The following is a 26,588-nucleotide window of genomic DNA, read 5'->3' as shown; positions in this document are numbered from 1 at the left end:
TTTATTAAAATTAAACAATTTTACCCTTAAAAAAAGACCTTTTAAACAATTATAAATTAATTTCAGCTCATATTACAATTGTATATGAAAATGGAGAATGGGAGTTCGAATTCTTTAGAAAGAAAGATATCAAAGAATTTTTTTTTTATACTTTTGTGTGTCAAAAACCAAAAGACTCATTCAATTAAGTACATGTGCATCATGTTCATTCCAATCCATAATGGCGCCTGTGTCTATCTGCTGCCTCGGGATCCACATGCGTGTTAAAGGGTGGACGCATAGCTCGATGCTTGACAATATCGCGGTCCCAGTTCAAGGTTCTGGGAAATCTAGGCACCACATTGTACGCAGCAAATTTGGAATGGATTTTTTTCTTGGAGGCACCGTGGACAACAGTAATCTTGACATCAGCATCCGCGGGACAACTATTTCTCTCATCCTTCACGGTCACCATAAGTTCTCCGTTAAGGTACCTCGCCTCGGCTTTCAGCACTACCGGAACACGGTTTTTGCCGATCTCTGGTTGACGCTTATTATCAATTGTAAGGATGTCTGGCAAGTGTTTAGGCTTAGGTTTTCGAACCTTCTCTCTCTGTATCGGACGCTTTCTTTTGTCCTCCTCTGTAGATGTTGTTTCTTTGGACTCAGTGACGAAGGTGTATGTAGAATTATCCAAAGTTTGACCATCAGAGGGTGACAATACCTCAGGTGTTTCTTCACTGAAGTACAGGCTTGAGGGGCCAATATCAGAACTCTGAGACGCTTTGTCAGTGTGTATTTTAGATATTGAAACGATAGACTCATCTGAATCATCGTACGAATAGGAATCTGTGTTTTGCATTGGCTTCACTTTATTGACTGGCTTTGTCATCTTTGGCATTGGTGTATCCCTGGACCTTGGTCCTTTATAACCCTCTTTACTGCTGCGCTTTTGAGAATTATTATTTCTGGGTAGTGGGGGCAAACTCAGCTCCTTAGGCACTTGAGATTTGATTTCATTACTCTTTTCCTCCTGCCTTGGTTCATCCTTGTTGCCAAAGTTCAACTGGCACATTGTCCCCTTGATACCATCTTCATAAACCGGGCTTGCATTTCTCGATTTCAATTCCGAAATTACTAAAGCTACTTCCTTGACCTGACTGCACATTTCGATTCGTTCAGTATTCTGTGGAGGTACGGTACATCCAGACTTACTGATTGACAAATTAACAGATTTTCTCTCAAAAGTAGCACCGAGACCGAGCATACTCAAGTCTGAAGACCGGCAATTATCTCCTGGAATTTCCTTTTCCTTGGTGGATTGTGCTTTTGAATAGTCTTCGATTATTTCCCTTACTTCCTCTTTATCACATGGCGAGCTTTCTGCTAACGATTCTTTGCTACCATTAAAGATTACAACACAGTCAGTCACTTTTTCACTTTCGACTTTGCTTTCGTGGTAAACGATGTTGAAATATTTTTTACCATTCGCACTTGCCATACTCTCTGTCTTTTTTACCTTTGATTCGGCGTGTTTCATGTTGTCCTGTTGTTGTTGTTGACGAGAAGAATGTATTGTGACGTCATAGCATTGTATATTGTTACGTCACAGAGTACATTGTATACATAATAGCAGAAAACAAGTAAAATATAAAGAATCGTATATTATAGTTGTAATTAAGATAACATACCGGTATTTGCGCAGCCATATTCTTAAATTCATAAACTTTGATTATGAATGATAGTTAATCGGTTAGGCACATCGAAAATATGGCGTCATACAGAAATTGCGTCAACCATATATAGGTCTACTTCAGACAATGAATTTAAAAAATATACATGTACGGTTTCTAAAAAGAGAAAGGGAGGTTGGTGTAACGTTATTCTCTTTAAAGAAGTGGACAGGCTCAGACTTTCGCGTAGCAGGCGAAAGGTCCACTTCTCTATTGCTAGAGGAATAGTGTAACGTAAGCAAAGCATCCCTTTAAATTCGCAATGTGCGATGGTTCTCGAATATTTCTGTGTATATCAAAATACTTCTAACCATGTGTTCCTGACATGTTTTCTTACTACTTTCATATAGAAGGTTTTATGACACGTCCGAAGCCCGTTGGACCGAATTGTCTTGACAATGAAGGTATAAACAGGCGAAATTTTGTATGGTCTTAATTTCAGTCTTGGGAGGGTTACTAACAGCGGTTTTTGAGAATGTTTTATTGTGGAGGTAGTGAAGGAACATACACTTTAGAATATTTTACGATGACATCTTAAATATATGGAGAAATAAATTGAGTAATAGCGCACATTTTTGTGAGCAATAACAAATATACATTTTTTTCAATGGATGGCACTGTGGCTCTCTGGTCGTCCATCCTAATTTTTTCAGACCAGCGAGCTAAAGATCTGAAGCTAACAAAGAGCATTTTCATAAATTAAGGCAGCATTCCACATTGTTTTTGATGCAAATTATGTCACTTCCGTTTCACGCCGAGGAAACCCTAACAAACCCAATACAATGTAACACAGGCACATTCTACATGTATATTCTCTACAACTCTGTTATTATTATATAACATAAATTTCAATGGAGCTATTGATACTTATTTTAGTTTTAAAATTAATAACACATAAATTTAAAATAACTGATTTTAAAGGTTACCTAATCAAAAAATTGAAACAACTTTGTCTAGCAGTACATTAAACCATATTAGCTTACAATTCAATAAAGGTAGATTAAAAAAAAATAAATGAACCCTTCTCTTTTTTAAAAACAATTTATTATGGGAACTGTGTAATAAAAATATTTTTTTTCTATTCTTGAGCATGTACCAGTGATATTACATGCATGTACATAATAAAAAGAATGTATGCTACATATATTATTGTAAATACCGTAATCAAATGAAAACAATATAGTATACTGTATGTACAAAACATAGATGTACCAAAACAAAGAGAGACAATACAATAATAAAAAAAAATCATTGTCCATAAATTTGTTATTATATATTATATGACATGTACAGTAATGTGCTTCAAGATATCCTTTTTCAATAGAATGAATGTACATATGTGCATCACCCTCTAAAATACTGTTATAAATTACCGGAATGTACTTATCAAGAGTATTTAAAAAATATTTAAATCACAAATGACACATCATTTTGTTTAATCACATACATTCATATGATAATCAAGATTGCAAAGTTTGAAGAAATTAACAGTGGAGACAAATGTAAACTAACAACTAACAGTCTTTTTCATAAAACAAAATAATATTCTGTTACATTGACAGTCAAATTGTAGCTCGATCAAGTCTCATAAATTGCACAACATCATTGAAAAATTAAGAGTACTCCAGCACTTCTGGATTATAACAAGAACAATGAAAGTTTAAAACAAGATTGGTAAATATCAAAATAAATACATGACCTGCATGCAGATATCAAATTCATTAAACACAGTCATCAAAATTAAGCATATTGTCAAAACACATTTGCACCCTTTATGTACATACATTTATGTAATGATATAAGATTATGAGAATTCAAAGACTTAAAATAAATGAACAGTTAAATATAACAAATTAAATATTTTTTTATCCATTTTCATAATTATAATTCACACATACTAGTAAAACATTCTTTTAAATTAAAATCAATTTACAGAATTGCAAAGTTTTGAGCAAAAGAAAGGCATCCCTTTGTACAAACCAAAAAAAAAAAAAAGAAAAGTACATATACACACAGACACATAAGATAACAGTTTCAGTGAATGTCCACCCTAACAGTGCTGGGGAGGCGAATAGAGGACAGCCCTCCAAATACCAGTAACGCAGACACCATAATCATAGGAACAGAGCAGTGCACATCAACCAGCTCACCAAAGATCACATTCCCAAAAATGGCCGCCAGTCTACCTATACCTGTCTGTATACCCATTGCTGTAGACCTGTAAAATAGCACAAGAATATGATACTTATAGCACACCAAATTCACAAAAATATTTAAGAGTTGGGAATTGGAACTAAACATAGTTTCATTAAGTCTCTTTATGTTCTTAGTGTAGTCTACTTGCATGCAACATTATATTATAATCAGACAAAAACTGTATTTGGAGTAGCATTTTGAGAGAATTTCACAGAAATTTCTATTTTTAGTAACCAAGGCAATAATGTTCATCGAAGTCAAAAACTGATACACAGAATTGTGTATCTTAGTGTAGTCTACTTGTGTGCCAAGTTATACTGAAATCAGACCAAAACTGTTGGAGGAGTAGCATTTTGAAAGAATTTTACAGAAATTTGTATTTTTAGTAACCATGGCAACACCATTGAAATCAAAAACCGATACACAGAATTATGTATCTTAGTGTAATCTACTTGTGTGCCAAGTTATTTTGAAATCAGACCAAAACTAGAGGAGGAGTAGCATTTTGAAAGAATTTCACAAAAATTTCTAATTTTATTAACCATGGCAACACTGTTCATTGAAATAAAAAAACGATACACAGAATTATGTATCTTAGTGAAGTCTACTTGTGTGCCAAGTTATATTGAAATCAGACCAGAACTGTAGGTGGAGTAGCATTTTTAAAGAATTTCACAGAAATTTCTATTTTTAGTAACCACAGCAACAATATTCATTGTAATCAAAAACCGATATACAGAATTATGTATCTAAGTATAGTCTACTTGTGTGCCAAGTTATACTGAAATCAGACCAAAACTGTTGGAGGAGTAGCATTTTGAAAAATTGTTTACAGACAGACTGACAGACAGACAGATGGACAGACAGACGGCCGGACGCATTACTATCGCATAAGCTTTTCTGGTCTCTGACCAGTAGAGCTAAAAATGAGCTAAACATAGTTTCACAGTTAATAAACTAGGTTTATCTGTTGTAAACTATAGTTTACGGACTGTAAACTATAGTTAACAACGTTAATCTATATTTTACATTTGTAAGCCATAGTTAACGCGATAATCTATGTTTCAGAACCATAAACTATACTTAACACTGAAAACAATCATTTGCGATTGCAAAACATAGATTATCTGATAAATACAGTTTCATGATTTGTAAACTATGGTTAACAACTCTTAACTATAGTAAAAGATCTGATGAATATAGTTTCACGATTTGTGAAACTATGATTAACAATGCTTAACTATAGCTCACGATTGTAAATTATAGTTTGCAGATGTGAATCTATGTTTATCAACAAAATCTATTGTTAATGTATTATTACCAATAGGTAAACTTAGATTAGCATTTGTAAACTATTGTTAACAACCGTTAAATATTGTTTTACAGATGAAAACTATACTTAACGAATGTTAAGAATAGTTCACGGTTTGTATATTATAGTTTACAGTCAATAGACCTAGTTTATCAACTGTGAAACTATGATTAGCTCATTTTTGTGAATTTGGTGTGCCATAGATACTGTATCAATTAAAGCAGTTAGAAAAGTACCCGCATGCATGAATGATATAAAACATTAAGATATATACAATGCAATTAGAAACCATTAACATGAAATGTAAATAATGGGGGGAGGGGAGTAATGTTTCTGAATTTTTCATTCAAAAATCCCTCAAATCAATATACTTTGATCTGACAGCAAGGTATAGAATATACCTACCTCACATTAGTTGGGAACAGTTCTGTGGACAGTACATCTAGGGAGTTCCAGCCTATGGTTGACACAGCTCCAAATAGACAGGAGATTCCCAGATTCTCCCATTTATTTCTGACAAGTGGAATAAAGAACACACTCACTCCAGAACTCACCATACTACTGGCTGTAAAACACAAAATTATATTTTATGAAAGAAAGCCATCAATCATTAAGATATCAAAACTATATTGATGCATATTGTCAAAACCAAAAAAAAAAAACAGAGAAATGTGTGATGATCTTTAATGACCTTTAGATAAAAACATTTAGTTTCTTAAATCAGTTTTTAAATGTGTTAATACTTTTTTCACTAGTCTAGAATAAAAATCTTTTAGCGAGTTCAGGTCTGAACATGTGAACAGAATTAAACATACCTGGTACTGCTGAGCTCCAGATAATTTTTTACCCCAAAGTGTATTTACTCCCTGATTTTTTAATCAATGCAGATTTTGATTTTCAGCAAAATGATTGAAGACTATTGTGTTTATATATAAATGTTTTGACCTTTATTTTGAGCTTGTAATTGAAGTATGTGTTTTTGAAGAGGGAAAAAACTTCAAAGGTCAATTCCTGCATTTAATTAAATAAATTTTGGAAATACCAAAAAGACTTTATGCTAAGATTAGGAAGCATTCTTTTTTTGACATGATGGAAGATCATACAGTAGGTCAAGGTACCTTAGAGTTAGAGACACAGAAAACTTTTCCTTCATTGAAGATATCGTACCAAGAGTAAACTGAGAGAAAAGAATCTTCGTTAATGTGGCAAGTTAAAAGAGATGAAAAATTGGCTATGAACCCATAATAAAAAAAAAGTCATGCTTAATTGCATAGTCTTTCTTCATGGAAATTGATTTTAATCTAAACCTCTGATTCTTTCTCCCTATATGGAGATAGTCGTCATCATTACTAGAATGTTCCTGGTCACTAAAAGGCTTTTAAATATGTACATGTACTTCCTTTTGAGGAAAGTCAAACACTTAGTTAACCTCAATTCTTATCATTAAGTAAGTCATACCTGTGTTCTTCAACTTGTTGTACGCAGTACTTTCGTGGTGTAATGCGTATCTCTGATTGCTAATGCATAATTGTATGCTCTATTTTAATTTTAAATGCATATTTTGTAAAATTTAATGCGTATTTCTGCAAATACGCACCTTATCTGGAGCTCTGCATACTGTTTTCCATGATGTAAATTTAAAATTTTTCTAGAAGTTAAACCTTATCAAAGTTACTCTTCAACCTGAATACATGTACATTGAAATACTCCAGTCAAGTATTCACAGCATTAAATGACTTACATGGGTGATAAAATCTTGACTATTGACTAGTGTCATTATATCCCTGGTATATGACATTATAAATGCTTTTGTGATACTAAACTTCAAATGTACTTTGTGAATCCTTTTAAGCATATATAAAACTGGAGGGGGTGGGGGCATGGGTGGGGTGGGGGACATTGGTTACCTAAAAGGAATTTTCTCCCCAGCTGATCCATGAGAAAGATGGTCAGGAGATTCCCTGGCAGATTGGAGACGGCAGTCATAAATCCAGAGAAATAAATCCACTCTGATTCCAGGAAATCCGTGGAAGCATTAACGGTTTTATTAAGAGCTGTCACATGATGATCACATGGAGATCCCCCATACTTCTCCACCCGACTGAACAATTCAGGAAACCACATCCACAAGCCATAGTAGCTACACAGTAGAGAGATAGGAACTAAATATGTGGGTACATATACTATAAGAACAAAGGATCTTTGTGTAGCATAATAATATAGAGAAAATTTGTGTGCACAGGTAACCCAATAACTTTTGTTTCAAGATATTTATAAAAAAAATTTAATCTTAGTAATTACTGTATACAGGATTATTTTGGCCCAGTGTTTCTTCTCCCTTTCACACTTGCAAGCAATTTCGTCAATTTTAAATTTGTGCTCTCACAGTTCTATTTAATAAGATCTTTGAATTTGCCTACATGTGAGTACGGCAAATAGGACAGAATTTAAATGGGCAAAAATTCCCCTGTATACAGTAATTGCAATTAAAATCATGGGTGTTTCAGCGTACTGTGATATTTCTCTAATTGACTAAAGTGCCAAACATTGGTTATCCCCAAACACTCAAAAACAAAACTTTATTTCCATAAGATCAATGTTCTGAGATTTTTCTTTCACAAGACTCTATCAACCACATATTTTTTTACATGAGTGTAATACCTACTCAGACCTTATTCAAAAAAAAATTTCACTGTCATTATTAACCCCCACCCACTGAGACCCCTCACTACGACAAACCTACTTACCCAAAACTCAAGGAGAAGTTAATGATGAGCATAATGACAGATAGTCGGAGCAGTGGAGGCCTAAACAGCTCACCTGAGGTAGACATTAGCTGTAAAAAATAAACATTATGTCGTACAGTATCAGTGGATGCTTTTTCAAATTTATTAAGAATGCCATCAGACTAACTTACTTGAAGTCATTAGAAGTGTTTGCATATAAATTTCAGAGTCAAGACTAAGACAAGAATTTTCTGTGCACTTAGATAAATTAAAAGTTTCCACTTACATATATAAAGAGAATTGCTCTCTAATGCCTACATTTCTACAACAAATACATGTTCCAGGAATAAGATTCATGTTTAATCAGTAACTTACACTTTTGAGGTTTTTAGACATTCCTGCAGAACAGCCTGTAGAATGGCTGCTAGAGGTATGCGCTGGTTTGTAGTCTCGATCTAATACAACCGAGGTTACCTGAGAAAAACCAGTAACATTTGTCAAAATCAGTTATAGGGCTTACGCTGTCTGAGAAAGATTACAGTCTCTTGATTGTGAATGTAAAATATCAAAAATTTATACAATATCCTATACACAGAGTAATGCATTCTTACCTGATATGGTGATGACATTGGATTATTTTTCTTGTGTATAAACTTTAGTATAGCTAAAGCTTTCTTGTCCTCTCCAACCTAAATCAGCACAAGAAACTGATTACTGCACAAAATATTATACAGTCATGTAATAATTATATTCAGCATCTGTTCTCTGACTGAATTGAATTTCAAAAATTATTAATGACAATTTTTCAAAATGGAGGGGGAAAAATCAAATTTGAGCAAATTTAGATTAAGGAGGAACATTTTAGTTGAAATCATTATTAGAAATGAAAAAAAAAATTAAATAACATATAGTATTTTCTCCATCTAACAATTATTACTCTTTATTCATAACATTTGTTTGAATATTTCAACTCAAGAAACAACTATATAAAAATCTTTATGAACTGTCTTGGCTACTGAATGTAATTAATACATTATCTACACTTATCTGTTTTTAATTTACTTATTGCACAGTCTTTCATACTGAGTGTAGTTGATGCATTATCTGTTCTGTATACTAACAGTGAGTAGGAACTTTGGACTTTCAGGCATGAAGATGAAGAACACAGCAGAAGAAAGACTAGGAATGGTGCACAGGGCGACAAATATCCGCCAGCTATTGTACTTAAAGCTAGGACTGGTGTACCCTATATCTAGTGGAATAACTGACCATGCCAATCCTGTAACAGAGAGCAATTATGACATTACATGTACAATGTGCAAAATATAAGAAGCTATTATAAAAGAAAATATTTAATAAATATGTAAGAAATCTTCAAGCGCAGAACATAATTGTATATATTAGGTATAGTGTAGATCACTAAATTTTTGCGACAACTTATTTTCGCGAGATAGTCATTGACTCCTGATAAGCAAGACAAAATTTTCACATATTGTTATTCTTCTATATAATCGTAAGAAAAACTTTCACACACAAGAATGACATTTTTGAGAGCTCATTGTCTCACGTTTTAGTTCTCGAGAATAGAAAGTGATTTACAGTATTCATATTCACATGGCTAGGTTAAAAAATAATCCAATCCGAATTTTAAAGTTTGTGAATTTTGTCCTTTGTTTTACAATACCGACACAGGTAACATTAACTTGTTCGACACTAACCAGCAGCAATGATGTTGCCAAACATCCAGAATGTGGCTAAGGCACTGATCATTCTTCCTCGTCGGTCTTTTGGTTGGAATTCAGTGAAGTATGAAAATATCACAGGTATGCTTCCACCTACCCTATTAAAAAAAATAAATATATAAAAATATTCATAAGGCCTACTTTAAAACACTGTTTCTTTTTCCCTCTCCCTCCTAAAAGTGAAAAAAAATTGGTTGTTTTAAACCTGGAAAATTTTAATATCAATGTCAAATTTTCAAAATCTATTCTCCAAAATGCATAACTGTTTCCTGGAGGTTTAAAAAGTTTTGAGTAGAGCATTTTTAGCAAGTTGTTCAGGAGTGGGCAACAATTAGTTTCTAAAGAGTGCCTTAATTTTAACAAAGATGAAAATGAATAAAAAAAAAATGCCCTGTTCATTACATCTAATCTTTTTAGCATAAAATTTAGCCTGAAAGAAAGTCCTGAATAGTTTTAATTATTTAAGTTCCTATTTAAGTTAGTAAGTTTTATTGAATACAAATCAGCATACCCTATACCGCTAATGAATCTGGCTAACAGGAATAACCAGAAGACCTGAGATGTGCTGGAGACAAGTCCCCCGAGTCCATTCACAGTCAGCGAGCCTAACAAAATCGTACGACGACCGTGGTGATCCGCCAGCGAGCCCCAGAAGTAGCCCCCTATCATCATACCTAGTTAACACAATCACATGATATTACGAGGGGCATTTCAAAAGTTCTGGCAACTGTTTAATAAAAAGTTAACTGTTGTACAGAAATTATTGAGTTTAGAAAGACCAGAAAAATATACACATATAGTGACGTCACCTTATAATTTTTCTGATGTAATAACTCCGAAAATGACGTCAGAATATAGAATGTTTAGCGTACTGAAAAGTTGCGTTTTTATACACATGAGACGATCGTAAAAGTGCTGCCAAAGGCTTATTTGAAAAAATATTTCAAAGAAAATTTTAATCTGCAAAGAGGTAGAGTAGGACTATGATACTGTTTATCAGCAATTCCATTATTCATTGTATGGTTTGTTTACGAGCACGGTTTATGTCCGGTTATGCTATCATAAACATTCATTTAAGATTTTTATTTACATGATATGGTTGGATTTTCAGTCTTTTATATAGCTCTCCATTGTTTGAAATAAAACATGTTCTGTATGAAACTGAAGTATATTAATGCAGTTTTCAAAGAAATATATTTTGAGTAACAGGACTCTTACCGTTTACGAATAAAATGTATAAATCTTGTCCCCGACTTGATTCTGTGCCTATTTTTTCATACAAATTCAACTTAACAAAAAAATTCACTACTGCTTTTGACTTTTGAATCCAAAAAATGAATATAAGTTAGTCAGACATGTAAAGTCTTATTTATTTTCCAATTATTAAAATTTGCGAATATGTGGAGGTACGGTTGGGTTACAACTGTGCTGCCGCCATTTTGGATTTTATGACAAAATATGGGGCTCACTAAACTTAACTACTCTTAAGCCTTTCGATACCACAAATCTGGTTAAAACACCTGACGAATTTATACCATCGAATTTTGTAACACGATCGTCTATATTTCTTTGATTGCCAACATTGTCTTTTTCTCACATTTAGGTCTCTTTTACGCAAAAGTTTGAGCGATATTCGATAAAACCATGCTAAGTTTGACACTCGCTAAAACCATTTCATAAAATACCATATAATAGATTGTAGTCTATGTAAACATTCCACCAACTCGCATTTGCGTCCGTTAGCTTGCGTCCGGGTAATGAGCAAAAGTTGTCTTGAAAATTTTAATTTTATCAAATTGTGTCTTTTGTTACGTCATTTTTATGGTCAGTATGCTAAACATTCTATATTCTGACATCATTTTCGGAGTTATTACGTCATAAAAATTATAAAGTGACGTCACAATATGTATATATTTTTCTGATCTTTCCAATGATATCAAATTCGATAATTTCCATAAAACGGTTAATCTTTTATGAAACAGTTGCCAGAACTTTTGAAATGCCCCTCGTATGTACATTTTGATAAATTCTGAGATAAATTTATGTACATGTGTTTCAAAACAGAGAAATATTATGTGTGATTTAAAAAAAAAATTCTAGAGGTTTGTGGCTTTGTGCTAATTCAGTGATATTTCACCCAAATGATTTAGAATAAGCACTTACTTAGCATTTAGTTTCAATAACATGTGAGAAATACGTTACATGAATCAACTTTTTAAATATATTGATGAAAAATAATAAAACTTCATTTCAGTATAAACACAAGCAAATACTGTATTTCAGCAAAATGATTTTAGAGAGAATGAGTTTTTGAATACTTACCAACAAAAATAATAGCATTAAGCCACCCTTTGTCCTCTGAGGACATTTTGAGGTCTTTTTCTGCTGAGGGCAGCATGAAGGACACAGAGAGGACTTCAATGGCATCACTTGATACAGCCCACCCACAAAGAAAGAGGACCAACCAGTGAAACCTGCCATAGCCTACAGAAAAAAGATCATAATCATGGTAAAGTTGCTAAAAATAAACATAATCAAAGAATTACCTGAGCAATGGTATGAATTTCAGTTCTATGGAAATAGATTATCATGCGGTGTTCCATTTATTTTCTGTTCAATGACCTAGATTTTAAAGTATAATTCAGCATGTAAACCAAGTCTTGGACTTAAGATACATGTACTACATGTACCTTGATGCATCATCTATGAATGCATTTCAGCTTACAGAAACTGTGAATGAATTTCATCCAAATACTTAAGTCTGGTAACTCATTAAAAGTGGGTCAGGTCCAGAATCCAACGCAAGCTTGGTAACTTTCATCTGACCCTGGTAGAGCTTAAATTACCAAATGGAATAAACCTGCTCCAAAACCTTTAACCTGGTCACTCCTCCTAAAAATGTAGTTTAGATCCAGCCTTCTAAACAAGCCTGGTTGTGTGAATCTCTACATGTATTATAAATACAAGCTAAGGCAACTAAGGGCTTTTACAGTCCCTGAAAAGTTCTACTTTCGCACTTGAACGGTGAGCAAATGGTGATAAAACAGTTAGCAAATGCAGAGGCCAGAGGGAATGGTAGGTGAACGATATGCAAATGCTGAACACAACTTTGTGAATGGTTGATGGACGGTAACTGAATGTAAAATGCAAAAAGAGTGCAAACGCGAGCGTCAAGTGAATCTGGAAGGAATGCTGAATGAAAGACGAGCAATTTATTCATAATGCCTTCAATCTTTCCCTTGCATTGTACTTATTCTATTGTGTTATATATTTAAAGCACCAATAAATAATCAGATAAAATTTTACCTGTCTGCTTGATAGCATCTTCATATACAATTTCTTCTGATTCATGTAAAGATTCATCTGAAAAGCAATGAAAAATACAAAGTCAAACTGTGTCAAAAGAGGCAATGTTTAAATGATGTTTGATTTGGATTGCTCATTTGAAAGTCCATAGCAGAAATACTGCAAATGTATTACATTTAGCTGTGTATTCTTTTTAGTGCTTTTTGCAGAAAGTAACTTAAAGCTAATTCAACTACAATGCTAAATGTCTTGCACATCAGAGGCGTAGTCACAAACTTAAAAGTGGGGGGCCCAACTCCAGAAATTCTTTGACAAGCAAAAACAAGAGGCCCATGGGCCACATTGCTCACCTGAGCACTAAGGGTAGGAAAAAGTAGAAAATGGCTTTTTATTGTAAAGTTTAAATCCAAAAGTAGTCCCATGACCAATCATGGATTTGCTATTTTTTAGAAAATGATTTTCAAAGAATTTTCCTATATATTTCTATGTAAAACTTTGGTCGGCCATTTTGGCCCCACCCTACCCCCCGGGGTCATGATTTGAACAAACTTGAATCTACACTACCTGAGCATGCTTCCATATAAATATGATGAATTATGGCTTTGTCATTCTTGAGAAGAAGATTTTTAAAGAATTTTCCTATATATTTCTATGTAAAACTTTGGTCGGCCATTTTGGCCCCGCCCTACCCCCGGGGGTCATGATTTGAACAAACTTTAATCTACACTACCTGAGCTTGCTTCCATATAAATATGAAGAATTATGACTTTGTCATTCTTGAGAAGAAGATTTTTAAAGAATTTTCCTATATATTTCTATGTAAAACTTTGGTCGGCCATTTTGGTCCCACCCTACCCCCCGGGGTCATGATTTGAACAAACTTGAATCTACACTACCTGAGCATGCTTCCATATAAATATGATGAATTATGGCTTTGTCATTCTTGAGAAGAAGATTTTTAAAGAATTTTCCTATATATTTCTATGTAAAACTTTGGTCGGCCATTTTGGCCCCGCCCTACCCAGGGGGTCATGATTTGAACAAACTTTAATCTACACTACCTGAGCTTGCTTCCATATAAATATGAAGAATTATGACTTTGTCATTCTTGAGAAGAAGATTTTTAAAGAATTTTCCTATATATTTCTATGTAAAACTTTGGTCGGCCATTTTGGCCCCATCCTACCCCCGGGGTCATGATTTGAACAAACTTGAATCTACACTACCTGAGCATGCTTCCATATAAATATGATGAATTATGGCTTTGTCATTCTTGAGAAAAAGATTTTTAAAGAATTTTCCAATATATATCTATGTCAAACTTTGGTCGGCCATTTTGGCCCCGCCCTACCCCCGGGGGACATGATTTGAACAAACTTGAATTTACACTACCTGAACATGCTTCCATATAAATATGATGAATTATGGCTTTGTCATTCTTGAGAAAAAGATTTTTAAAGAATTTTCCTATATATTTCTATGTAAAACTTTGGTCGGCCATTTTGGCCCCGCCCTACCCCCCGGGGTCATGATTTGAACAAATTTGAATCTACACTACCTGAATACGCTTCCATAAATATATGATGAATTATGACTTTTTCATTCTTGAGAAGAAGATTTTTAAAGAATTTTCATATATATTTTTATGTAAAACATTGGTCGGCCATTTTGGCCCCGCCCTACCCTCGGGGGTCATGATTTGAACAAACTTGAATCTACACTACCTGAGCATGTTTCCATATAAATATGATGAATTATGACTTTGTCATTCTTGAGAAGAAGATTTTTAAAGAATTTTCCTATATATTTCTATGTAAAACTTTGGTCGGCCATTTTGGCCCCGCCCTTACCCGGGGGGTCATGATTTGAACAAACTTGAATCTACACTACCTGAGCATGCTCCCATATAAATATGATGAATTATGGCTTTGTCATTCTTGAGAAGAAGATTTTTAAAGAATTTTCCTATATATTTCTATGTAAAACTTTGTCGGCCATTTTGGCCCCGCCCTACCCCCGGGGGTCATGATTTGAACAAACTTGAATCTACACTACCTGAGGATGTTTCCCCATAAGTTTCATCTTTCCTGGCACAGTGGTTCTTGAGAAGAAGATTTTTAAAATATACCACTAAATTTTCATTAATTCCCAATTATCTCCCCTTGAATAAGGACGTGGCCCTTCATTTGAACAAACTTGAATCCCCTTCACCCAAGGATACTTTGTGGCAATTTTGGTTGAAATTGGCCCAGCGGTTCTTGAGAAGTCGAAAATGTGAAAAGTTTACAGACAGACAGACAGACGGACAGACGGACGCCGGACAAAATGTGATCAGAAAAGCTCACTTGAGCCTTCGGCTCAGGTGAGCTAAAAATATTCTGCTATGTAATTGAAATGAAACCGTTTTTTGCGTTGGACGTCCAGGTATCAGTCGTCAGATATACGTACAGTATCAACTTAAACTTGATCATTTATCAAGTTCTCCCAACAGACCGGATTTACGATTCTCTTACACTCTTTTGCTCCTAGATTTTATAGTATTACGGGTGGTATTTTGTAGTTTGGCAAGGATGGATATCAGTTTTTTAAAGCCTTTGCCTTCAGCCATTTGTATTGGCATTCAATTAAACACAACCATATCAACAATCGTACGTGTAATATCATCCGTCTCTTTTCCCGAGAATTAACGGCTTCTTGGAGAATTGACAAAATTATCTTATTTATTTAAACATAATAGACCTTAAACGATGTTCAGTAAAAACGAATAATTAAAGCAAACTAAGAATAAGGGTAGAAGACAGTCGAAGGTGATTAAAGCCAGGTAGCAGGTGCTTGGTCACGGTAATTACTGTATAAACACTGCCACAGGCGATAACGGTCATGCATTTAGAGGCATAGGAAACCCTAATTACTGTACGTACAAATGCAATGAGCATTTAACGTTTTAAAACAGATTGTTTAATGCATTAATGAATAAGCTTAAAAATATTCAAAAATATACATCCGAGTAACCGAGTACCGATTTTAGTATTCGATACTCGGACGTTCGATCGAGTACCCGGTTAACCGGGTACTCGTTGACATCCCTAATTTCTATGTAAAACTTGGATTCCCTATTGTGGCCCCGCCCTACCCCCGGGGGTCATGATTTGAACAATTTAATATCTACACTACCCAAGGATGCTTCCACATAAGTTTCAGCTTTCCTGGCCCAGTGGTTCTTGAGAGGAAGATTTTTAAAGAATTGTTCTATATATTTCTATGTAAAACTTGGATTCCCTATTGTGGCCCCGCCCTACCCCCGGGGGTCATGATTTTAACAATTTAATATCTACACTACCCAAGGATGCTTCCATATAAGTTTCAGCTTTCCTGGCCCAGTGGTTCTTGAGAAGAAGATTTTTAAAGATTTGTTCTATATATTTCTATGTAAAACTTGGATTCACTATTGTAGCCATGTCCTACCCCTGGAGGTCATGATATTAACAATTTAATATGTACACTACCCAAGGATGCTTCCATAAAAGTTTCAGCTTTCCTTGCCCAGTATTTCTTGAGAAGAAGATTTTTAAAGATTTGTTCTATATATTTCTATGTAAAACTTGGATTTCCTATTGTGGCCCCGCCCTGCCCTCGAGGGTCATGATTTTAACAATTTAGAATCTACATTATTTCAGGATCCTACCACATAAGTTTCAGCTTTTCTGGACTAGTGGTTTTTGAGAAGAAGATTTTTAAAGTTTTTCACTATATATTTCTATGTAAAACTTTTATTCCCTACTGTGGCCCCGCCCTACCCTGGGGGTCATGATTTTAACAATTTAATATCTACACTACCCCAGGATGCTTCCATAAGATTTTTAGCTTTCCTGGCCCAGTAGTTCTTGAGAAGAAGATTTTTAAAGATTTGTTCTATATATTTCTATGCAAAACTTGGATTCCCAATTGTAGCCATGCCCTACCCCCGGGGGTCATGATATTAACAATTTAATATGTACACTACCCAAGGATGCTTCCATATAAGTTTCAGCTTTCCTGGCCCAGTGGTTCTTGAGAAGAAGATTTTTAGTGACCCCACCCTATTTTTGTCTTTTCTTGATTATCTCCCTTTGTGAGGGGACTTGGCCCTTCATTTTAACAATTTAAACTCCCCTTTCAACTAAGGATGCTTTGTACCAAGTTTGGTTAAAATAGGCCCATTGGTTCTTGAGAAGAAGTCGAAAATGTGAAAAGTTTACAGACGGATGGACAGACGGACGGACGACGGACAAAATGTGATCAGAAAAGCTCACTTGAGCCTTCGGCTCAGGTGAGCTAAAAAGTGGGGGGGCACAGACATACACTTGCCCCCCCAGATCTGAAAGTGGGGGGGGGGGGGGGGCTAGTGCCCCCGTTGCCCCCCCCTGTGACTACGCCTATGCACATGTAGACATAAATAAAAACAAATGGGAATGCACTAAATCAATTCTTCTCTAGCGCACTCAAAAATCCATTTCTGCTAAATATCATACATGCTATTAATTATATACATTTACAGTAATCACGTCCCATGATGATAATTAGACTTTTCAAGTTTTCATCTATTTCTAATAATCTAAGAGCATCTTTATGAACACCAAATATAACTTATTGAAAGTATATGCATGTAGTAATTCAATATATTTCCATTTCTAATTTTTTTCTCTGTGATAACACTTTGAAAGTTAGCGGAGTTGATTTCTTAATGATTCTACCGGAATGTAAATTAGGCAGGTCGATAAGTCAGGAGCTAATGAGGCCTAATATGCATGCAAATCTCGTGCACATCTGTCTCTGTGTCTGACGCTATAGAGGCCAAATATATGCAGGTAAATCTTATGTGCCTGCAATTGTGTTTGATGTCAGTGGACAAGGACTATTGAAATTGGCATGGGAGTCCTCGTGTAATTTAATCTTTGTCTACATTTTTAAAGTCTAAATCTTCAATTTTATTTCACATTGAAACGGAAATATAAGGAGTCACTGTCTAGTCAGTATAGTATGCCAGGGACATCAACGATAGTGCTAAACATGGGATAATTTCTGCATAACGGGCGATGTCCCAAGCATACTATACTAACTAGACAGTGATTCCTTAAATATTATGATGGGCCTGTTGATCTTGATTTAGCAATACAGCATGAAATAACTATATTATACAGTTATTGCATGGGCATAAAGAAAATAGCAAATGGAGAAGCCGCCAACAGAAATAGTTTCCTGTTGAGAGGAACTATAAATTTGATATTTCCCGAGTAGCCATTACTGTTTTACTATACAGAGGCAATTATAGGCGATTTATGTAACCTGATATTCAAACATTTACAAAAAACACTATACATGAGAAATGCATTTAAATAACGACAAATTCCCGTGGTTCAAAAGATTGTGATCATGCAAGAAATTGTGTAGGATCTAATCATCTCTTGCTGTCAACATAATAACAGCTGAAATGGTTAAAACAGCTGTAACAAGAATAGATATGGGTTACCCCATATCCAAAGATATTCGACTGTTAGATTTAATATGTTTAACAGTGTTTATAATGACGTTAATAAAAAAAAACTGCACTGTCTAATTATGGAACTGTTGTAAATATCGTGATTCCATAGCATTACGGTCACCCAGTCTCCTAACAAACAGTACACATAGTCCTACATGTACCTGTAGCCTTGGTCTACACACGTGCAATGGAGCTGTCACACGCATTTTCACGTTTTGTTTTGCCGAGAAGTTACGGTGTTAGACAAAACTTTTCTTTTCTTAATTAGATCATATAAATATTCTGATTAATAAAAATTATACAATCCCTGTTGAACTTTATATAGTTTGTTCTAACATTTGCATCTGCAACAACTTGTGTTTAAAATGGCCGGGTTGGGAAAATCAGGACCGGGTCGGAAAATTCTAAACTGAAAACATGGAAAACCTTTTTTGTTTTGAAAATAACTGAAATATACTAATATATTTGTCGCAGAAATTACTTACATTATTCAAGTTCTATATATAATGGTATGCTGAACTTCAACACGAACCCGAATCTCCAACCCATGCAGTACTCACATACCCTACAGTTTACAAAGTGTACACACGAGCAGGCCAGGGATTGAAAATTCCGTCATTTAATAATACACACACACAGAATAATTAATTTTTTCTTTAAGAACAAATTGTATGATAATTAACGGACTATAAACATGTACTTAATACAATTGTTGATATAGTATTATCAATTCATTGGTGAAAAGATATGAATCGAAGAATGACCTAATTATTCTCTGTTATCAAACACGTAAAAAAAAAAAGGCTGAGGAGGGAGCGAGCGTAGGAATATTGATATTTTTTATTTGCATTTCGGGGGGAAAGTGACTTTCTAATGATATTTTGACGTTATTTTTGATTTCTTTAACGTATGACATACACAACTTTACTCTTATCATGAACAATAATGTTGTAGAGAGATGATGGAATTATTTTGGTCGGACCAATATGTGTGAGCTGCCGCTGAATACAGTTATATATCTTGCAAAGAGAGTATGCATTGATCGAATATATAGAAAAGACACGGAGTGAGCAGTGGTGATGCTCGATAGTTTTCAACATGAACTTTGTTGTATAACATGGAAAAATAAAAATACCATCTGCATTGTTAATCAGCCTTTGATGTTCTTCCATCATGATCAAATGAATGATTTTCAAGTGTGTTTCTACATTTTCACCTGTTTCCCCCGACCTTTGACGTTGATAAACAAGACAATGTTATACAAAGGCTACACAGTTCACTGCACGATATCTTGCAAGAAAACATTTGTGTGACTTAGACATTGACATGGTAGGAAAAATTTTTCCCGAAATACTTCCTTTTAATTTGCGTTAGAGAGAAGAAATCAGGGTCACAATATTTCCTTTACCTATTTACCCTTACCTTTTTTAAAACAATTTGTTTAGTAATGGGCCTAATTGGAACCCAAATGGAAACAAATGAATCCAAATGGAAACACAATGGACCCAAATAGAAATCAAATGGACTCAAATGGAAAAAAAATCAATTTTATATGTATGGACCTACATTTGACTGCTAGATTCATTTTGATTGGCCAATTACCGGTGCAATACCTCTACCCGTTTAGTACTCCTTCCCTCTTGTTCAACCAGGAAATGATGTCAACTTCCGGGAATTTCATTTTGGTACCCCGTAAATCCATCGTACCCGACGTTAATTTATACAGAATAAAAATATGGAAAAACGTAAAAATTTGAAAGGCAACTTATTTTTACTGAAGAATTAGTTTACTAAAATTAATTTTAACTTTCCTTTTCTTTTTTTTTACACAAAGGCTTCTAAATAATATATAGAATATATTAGCTGCTTTTGAACGTACCACTGAAGATGAAGTACGATCACTAATAATGAAGGCACCCAGTAAATCATGCGAACTGGATCCAATTCCAACAAAGCTACTGAAAAAGTGCCTGGATCCGGTAATACCGCTTGTCACAGAAATGGTTAATGCATCTCTCGATCAGGGAATTTTTTCGTCTGCTTGGAAGGAGGCCATAGTTCGTCCACTTCTTAAGAAACCTGGACTAGATAAGGAAGTGTTGAAAAACTATCGGCCCGTATCGAACTTGAGTTTTATCTCAAAAATATTGGAGAAAGTTGTGGCTCGTAGGATTGATGCCCATTTGGATGCGAATTCTCTTCGCGATCCACTTCAGTCGGCATATCGTCCTAGGCACTCCACGGAAACGGCCCTCATCAAGGTCCACAACGATATTGTGACAGCCCTAGACCAACAATCTTCAGCAGTCCTTGTCCTTCTGGATTTATTCGCTGCTTTTGATGTTATTGACCATAATATATTGTTCCAACGCCTTACTGTGTCTTATGGTTTCCGTGATGGAGCTCTTGAGTGGATCAAGTCTTACCTCAAGAACAGAAAACAATGTGTCACAATTGGATCCGTCCGATCAGAGTCTAGACAGCTGCCTTTTGGGGTCCCCCAAGGATCTGTACTCGGACCGAAATTGTATTGCCTCTTCTCCAAACCCATTGGAATCATATGCCACCGCCATGATATATCACTGCTATGCAGATGATACACAAATCTACATGATCATAAGACCACTGGAAAATTGGAACAATTACTTTTCTCGACTTGAAGCGTGTCTTAGTGAAATTGGTTCATGGATGACATCAAACCTACTCAAACTAAACCAAGAAAAGACCGAGCTAATAATCTTCTCCACAAAGCAACACCAGAAGTATCTGCCAACATTACAACTAAAAGTTGGTGATAATATCATTGAAAGCGTGCCATGCGTAAAAAATCTAGGTGCATTTTTCGATCAACACCTTACTATGGAAAAACAGGTATCCTCGGTCGTCAAGTCATGCTATTTTCAAATAAGCAATATTGGACGAATACGGCGCTTTCTAACAAAAGAAGCCTGCAAGACCATGGTGAATGCCGTTATCACTGCCAGGCTGGACTATGGGAACTGCCTTCTATATGGAGTGTCAAAGGCCTTACTAGACCGGATTCAAAAAGTCCAGAACACGGCAGCTCGCTTAGTTACAAGATCATCGAAACGGGAGCATATTACACCTATCCTAGCTGATCTTCATTGGCTACCTGTTTCTTTTCGTCCACAATATAAAATCTTGACATATGTCTACCAATCCTTACACGGGTTGGCTCCATCGTACATCAAAGATCTTATAATGGAATACAAGCCGACCAGATCACTGCGATCTGAGTCAACATCACGGTTAGTTGTTCCTAAGATCAGGACGAAGACATATGGTGAACGTCGACTTGGTTGGGCAGCAGCATTTTTGTGGAACGACCTTCCTAATGATATAAAGCAGGCCCAGTCCCTGGATATTTTCAAAAGACAATTAAAGACGCATTTTTATAGAATAGCTTTTTAAATTTTAGATGCTCAATTTTTAGCAGCAAATCATAAATCACATATGATGTTCTTTTATTGAGTTTTATTGATGGTGTAATTGTATTTTGTATGTAATTTGTAGTATTTTAATGTTATAATTTCCGAGCACATATATGAGTTTGGGTTAATATTTTATATATGTTTTCATAGCTTTTAAATTATGTTTAATTGCCTTTAATTGTACAGCGCTTTAGAGTTAAACTATTAATATTTAGCGCTTTATAAATTCATATATTATTATTATTATTTTATAGAATATATGATCCTAAAAATCATGCTCCCCCCCCCCCCCCCCCCCCCCAAAGGAAAAAAAAGAGGGGCCATAACAGGGTATTATAGTTATACAAAGGAATGCGAGAGCTGTTCAATAAATAATGTCCTGAACTGTATGACATACAATACAGATATCATATGTCTTTAAGCTTGACTTTTTCGCATTATTGAATCTTTAATGAATTTATAACAATTTATGTGACCACTTTTCATCACATAGTTTCATTGTGAGAAGTTGGAAAACAAGGGCTATTCGAGACACTGCATTAAAAATGGTAAAGAATCAGTTAATTAGAGTGATATTAAACGCTTCCTTAAGCTATTGTAAAACTCGTTAAGAATTTCAAAGAAATATTCACTGAAAAATGTAAAATTTACGGCAACCAATGTCTGTTTTATAGACAAATGAGCAGGTGGATTTCAATGATAAAAAATATATAATGGGCATCAAAAATGGGTACCGTCCTTGCCAACAAAAATTATAACAACTTATGTTCTGTTTGCCAAATTTCAACAAATAATCACTGATGATGTATGATTGACTTTAAAACACATAGCAAATTTGATAGACTTCATTTCGGGAGTAGAATAAACGTTCGATAGTAAAAAAGCTTAGTACTCAAAGGTCACCCTATGTTTTGAAAAATTAGTGAAAACGACAGCGTGTCAGAATATCTAAACAATTATTTTAAAATATCAGTAATTGTAGTTATCCACGTTTGTTTGAAATTCAAACAGATAATGAAACTTGAATCTATTGCTTAAAACCCTCGAAACAACGTTTACAATAAGGTGTACTTGACAAAAACAGCAAAGGTCTGAGAAGAGCAAAGAATTGCAAAAGCACAAAGACAGATTTATATGTATGCAATTTTCTTAAATATTAGTGGTCTTGTTGTTCAGATTTGTATTCGGGGAGGCAGTTTAATTTCTGGAAGAGTCTAGAAAGCAAAGTTTTTGGGGAAAAAAATCGAAAGGTTAATGAGAGGAAGGAACCAGAATCAGGAATCCACTACATTAAATTTCTCCATGACAGCGTCCAAACCCGCACGCTCTGAAGACTAAAGGAGTTTTTGGGATAAACAGAAAGTTAATTTTTTTCACATTAACAATATTCGCCAGATCTTTCGCCTTTTGACTTGTTTCATTTTCCAAACGCCTTTCAGAAGGAAGAAACGAGTCCAGGAAATCATAGGATCTGTCATTTTCGAGTATACTAAGGGTCATACCCAAAAATGAGTTCTACAAACAACCAGAAATTGGATAAAAAAAATTACGGACATCTGTTTTAATTGTAAGAGAATATTAGATTAAATAATTTAGACTAAATCATTGAAAAGCGTCTTTTGCCTCTTTCCGAGCACGGAGGACATTATTTATTGAACAGCCCTCGTATATGGAATATGGGTCATTCTCAAAAAATGTCCAGATTTCTGTGAAACACGTTTTCTGGTAAATTTTTTAATAAAATAAAAACTTTTTGTGCTCATGAACTTAACAATGATTTTTTAATAAAATAAAAACTTTTTTGTGCTCATGAAAAGTTTTTGGGGAAAAAAATCGAAAGGTTAATGAGAGGAAGAAACCAGAATCAGGAATCCACTACATTAAATTTCTCCATGACAGCGTCCAAACCCGCACGCTCTGAAGACTAAAGGAGTTTTTGGGATAAACAGAAAGTTAATTTTTTTCACATTAACAATATTCGCCAGATCTTTCGCCTTTTGACTTGTTTCATTTTCCAAACGCCTTTCAGAAGGAAGAAACGAGTCCAGGAAATCATAGGATCTGTCATTTTCGAGTATACTAAGGGTCATACCCAAAAATGAGTTCTACAAACAACCAGAAATTGGATAAAAAAAATTACGGACATCTGTTTTAATTGTAAGAGAATATTAGATTAAATAATTTAGACTAAATCATTGAAAAGCGTCTTTTGCCTCTTTCCGAGCACGGAGGACATTATTTATTGAACAGCCCTCGTATATGGAATATGGGTCATTCTCAAAAAATGTCCAGATTTCTGTGAAACACGTTTTCTGGTAAATTTTTTAATAAAATAAAAACTTTTTGTGCTCATGAACTTAACAATGATTTTTTAATAAAATAAAAACTTTTTTGTGCTCATGAAAAGTTTTTGGGGAAAAAAATCGAAAGGTTAATGAGAGGAAGAAACCAGAATCAGGAATCCACTACATTAAATTTCTCCATGACAGCGTCCAAACCCGCACGCTCTGAAGACTAAAGGAGTTTTTGGGATAAACAGAAAGTTAATTTTTTTCACATTAACAATATTCGCCAGATCTTTCGCCTTTTGACTTGTTTCATTTTCCAAACGCCTTTCAGAAGGAAGAAACGAGTCCAGGAAATCATAGGATCTGTCATTTTCGAGTATACTAAGGGTCATACCCAAAAATGAGTTCTACAAACAACCAGAAATTGGATAAAAAAAATTACGGACATCTGTTTTAATTGTAAGAGAATATTAGATTAAATAATTTAGACTAAATCATTGAAAAGCGTCTTTTGCCTCTTTCCGAGCACGGAGGACATTATTTATTGAACAGCCCTCGTATATGGAATATGGGTCATTCTCAAAAAATGTCCAGATTTCTGTGAAACACGTTTTCTGGTAAATTTTTTAATAAAATAAAAACTTTTTTGTGCTCATGAACTTAACAATGATTTTTTAATAAAATAAAAACTTTTTTGTGCTCATGAACTTAACAATGATCTAAAATTGGGAGGACAAATATAAGTAGGATTAAAAATTGATATAAACACTGAAAAAAAATCCTTCAACATGAGTTAAATTAAAGAAAATTGCTTGTGATTTCGCCGAGGATGTATTTTCAACCCTCCTTATTGAGACAGTAAATATAATTTGGGAGTATAAAATACCTTTAATGTATTGTAAATACTTAACATTGTTTAAAAACATGCTAAAAGGTGACTGAAAAAAGTAAGAATATAATTTTTTAAACAATAAACGTTAAAAAAAACTTTGTGATTTTCGCCGTGTCCTTGGAGTAACCAAGACATAAAAGTTATCTGTAACAGTTATTTTTCCTGAAGGAACTCTTCAGCATCAGCCGCCTTCTAAACATCTTGTACCCGCCAAAATATAAAAAGACACAAAACACGTGTGTTTCACCCCGTAGACACAATATTTGGTTTCAGTTGAGTTTGATTGAAAGAGTAATTTATTTTTAAGCCCTTGGAGTTACTTAAATAATGTGAAGATAAATTAATATATAATGTTTGTGATGCATTGAGCGACTTTGTAGGGAAATACACATGATGTAGGAGCTGTGCTCTATCTTTTTAAGTTAGCCATAGCTTTTATACTTGTAACTTTTGAGGTAGTAATTCCCTAGCGTTACTGTCCACTTTGTTACTGTAGGAAAAGTTACTCGAAGGACGTATTTAATTACTCTATGGACAATCTATACAGAATTTTATTAAGAAGAATGCAATTTCGATTCATCTGTTTTATCTCCCTCCTCAAAAATAATATATCAATAATATTTGTATCATCTGATTATAGGTTTTACATATAACGTTTCATACATGCTACAAATTAATTCAATAATCGATACAAGTAACACAAAGGACAAATTTGGTAACTCCATGGACGTCAAAATGATGAAACATTTACATTATAAATATACTATTGTATTTACACCTGTTTCAGCAGTAGAGTAGAGAGTCTTTATTTATTTTGAGTAAATTGAAATATCAAAATTTCTTATGAAATACATCTTTACGCCCTTTTAACCTTGTAATACTTAGCTGTGGTAACATAATAGACAATTCAGTTACTCAAGGGACACAACAAGCATTTAAGATAGAAAAATGAAATAAAAATAACACATATGAATTCGTAATTGTGTTCAATGTATAAAACAAAATAATTGTGGAGAGATGGTACGATTTAAGTTACAATAAAAATAATAAAGGCCTTAAAATGAGATGATTAAAGTGGTAACTCCAGGGAAGGTTAGGAACACAAGGGAATGTGAAATAAGAAACCACGATTTTATCACAGATGATATTTTTTTTATTCTGAACCTGTTGATTCTATGTCATGTTCTCTCGATAAAAATACATGTATTGAAAGGACAAAACATTTTAAAAGTTGCAAAAAAGAGGGCCAGACAAGTGAAATCTAGATTCAAGGAACATTCAATGTAACGTCAGATAGAGAACATTTGACTATTCTTGGAATGTGTATGTCCAACAATGAAATAGTTACGGATTTTTCATCACTATATCAAAAGCTATATCAAAAGATTATCTTTCCGAGGAACAATGCATTAGTCACCAATCATAAATTTATGTTTGAATG

General features: G+C 34.3%; 2 protein-coding genes across 2 annotated transcripts; one reads left to right on the top strand and one right to left on the bottom strand.

Annotated features, from left to right (window-relative positions):
• Nucleotides 1-3,569: 3,569 nt before the first annotated feature.
• Nucleotides 3,570-19,749, bottom strand: LOC134265159 (synaptic vesicle glycoprotein 2C-like). The gene is made up of 12 exons (XM_062747407.1): nucleotides 19,651-19,749; nucleotides 12,995-13,051; nucleotides 12,011-12,172; nucleotides 10,200-10,362; nucleotides 9,665-9,786; nucleotides 9,068-9,225; nucleotides 8,558-8,635; nucleotides 8,322-8,420; nucleotides 7,968-8,056; nucleotides 7,128-7,360; nucleotides 5,626-5,785; nucleotides 3,570-3,930 (listed from the first exon to the last, which is right to left on the bottom strand). The coding sequence occupies exons 1-12, from the start codon at nucleotides 19,688-19,690 to the stop codon at nucleotides 3,747-3,749; spliced, it is 1,545 nt and encodes a 514-aa protein (XP_062603391.1). The 5' UTR covers nucleotides 19,691-19,749; the 3' UTR covers nucleotides 3,570-3,746.
• Nucleotides 19,750-21,473: 1,724 nt separating this feature from the next.
• Nucleotides 21,474-21,947, top strand: LOC134265149 (uncharacterized). Its single transcript, XM_062747395.1, has one exon. The coding sequence runs from the start codon at nucleotides 21,474-21,476 to the stop codon at nucleotides 21,945-21,947; it is 474 nt and encodes a 157-aa protein (XP_062603379.1).
• The last annotated feature ends 4,641 nt before the right edge of the window (nucleotides 21,948-26,588 follow it).

This window comes from Saccostrea cucullata, unplaced genomic scaffold (assembly GCF_032062105.1).
Source record: "Saccostrea cucullata isolate Sc308-1 unplaced genomic scaffold, CSIRO_AGI_Scuc_v1 ctg3917, whole genome shotgun sequence".
Lineage (NCBI taxonomy): Eukaryota > Metazoa > Mollusca > Bivalvia > Ostreida > Ostreidae > Saccostrea > Saccostrea cuccullata.
Note: the sequence above shows the minus strand (reverse complement) of the source record. Positions and strands in the feature narration are given on the sequence as shown.

Excerpts from the sequence above, each read along its gene's own strand:
- LOC134265159 (XM_062747407.1), bottom strand. The coding sequence starts at position 19,690 with ATGATGGAAGAACATCAAAGGCTGATTAACAATGCAGATG. Across the intron at positions 9,226-9,664 it reads TGGCAACATCATTGCTGCTG|GATTGGCATGGTCAGTTATT; the intron begins GTTAGTGTCGAA and ends TCTCTGTTACAG. Across the intron at positions 5,786-7,127 it reads GGGGAGAAAATTCCTTTTAG|CCAGTAGTATGGTGAGTTCT; the intron begins GTAACCAATGTC and ends TGTGTTTTACAG.
- LOC134265149 (XM_062747395.1), top strand. The coding sequence starts at position 21,474 with ATGGTGAATGCCGTTATCACTGCCAGGCTGGACTATGGGAACTGCCTT.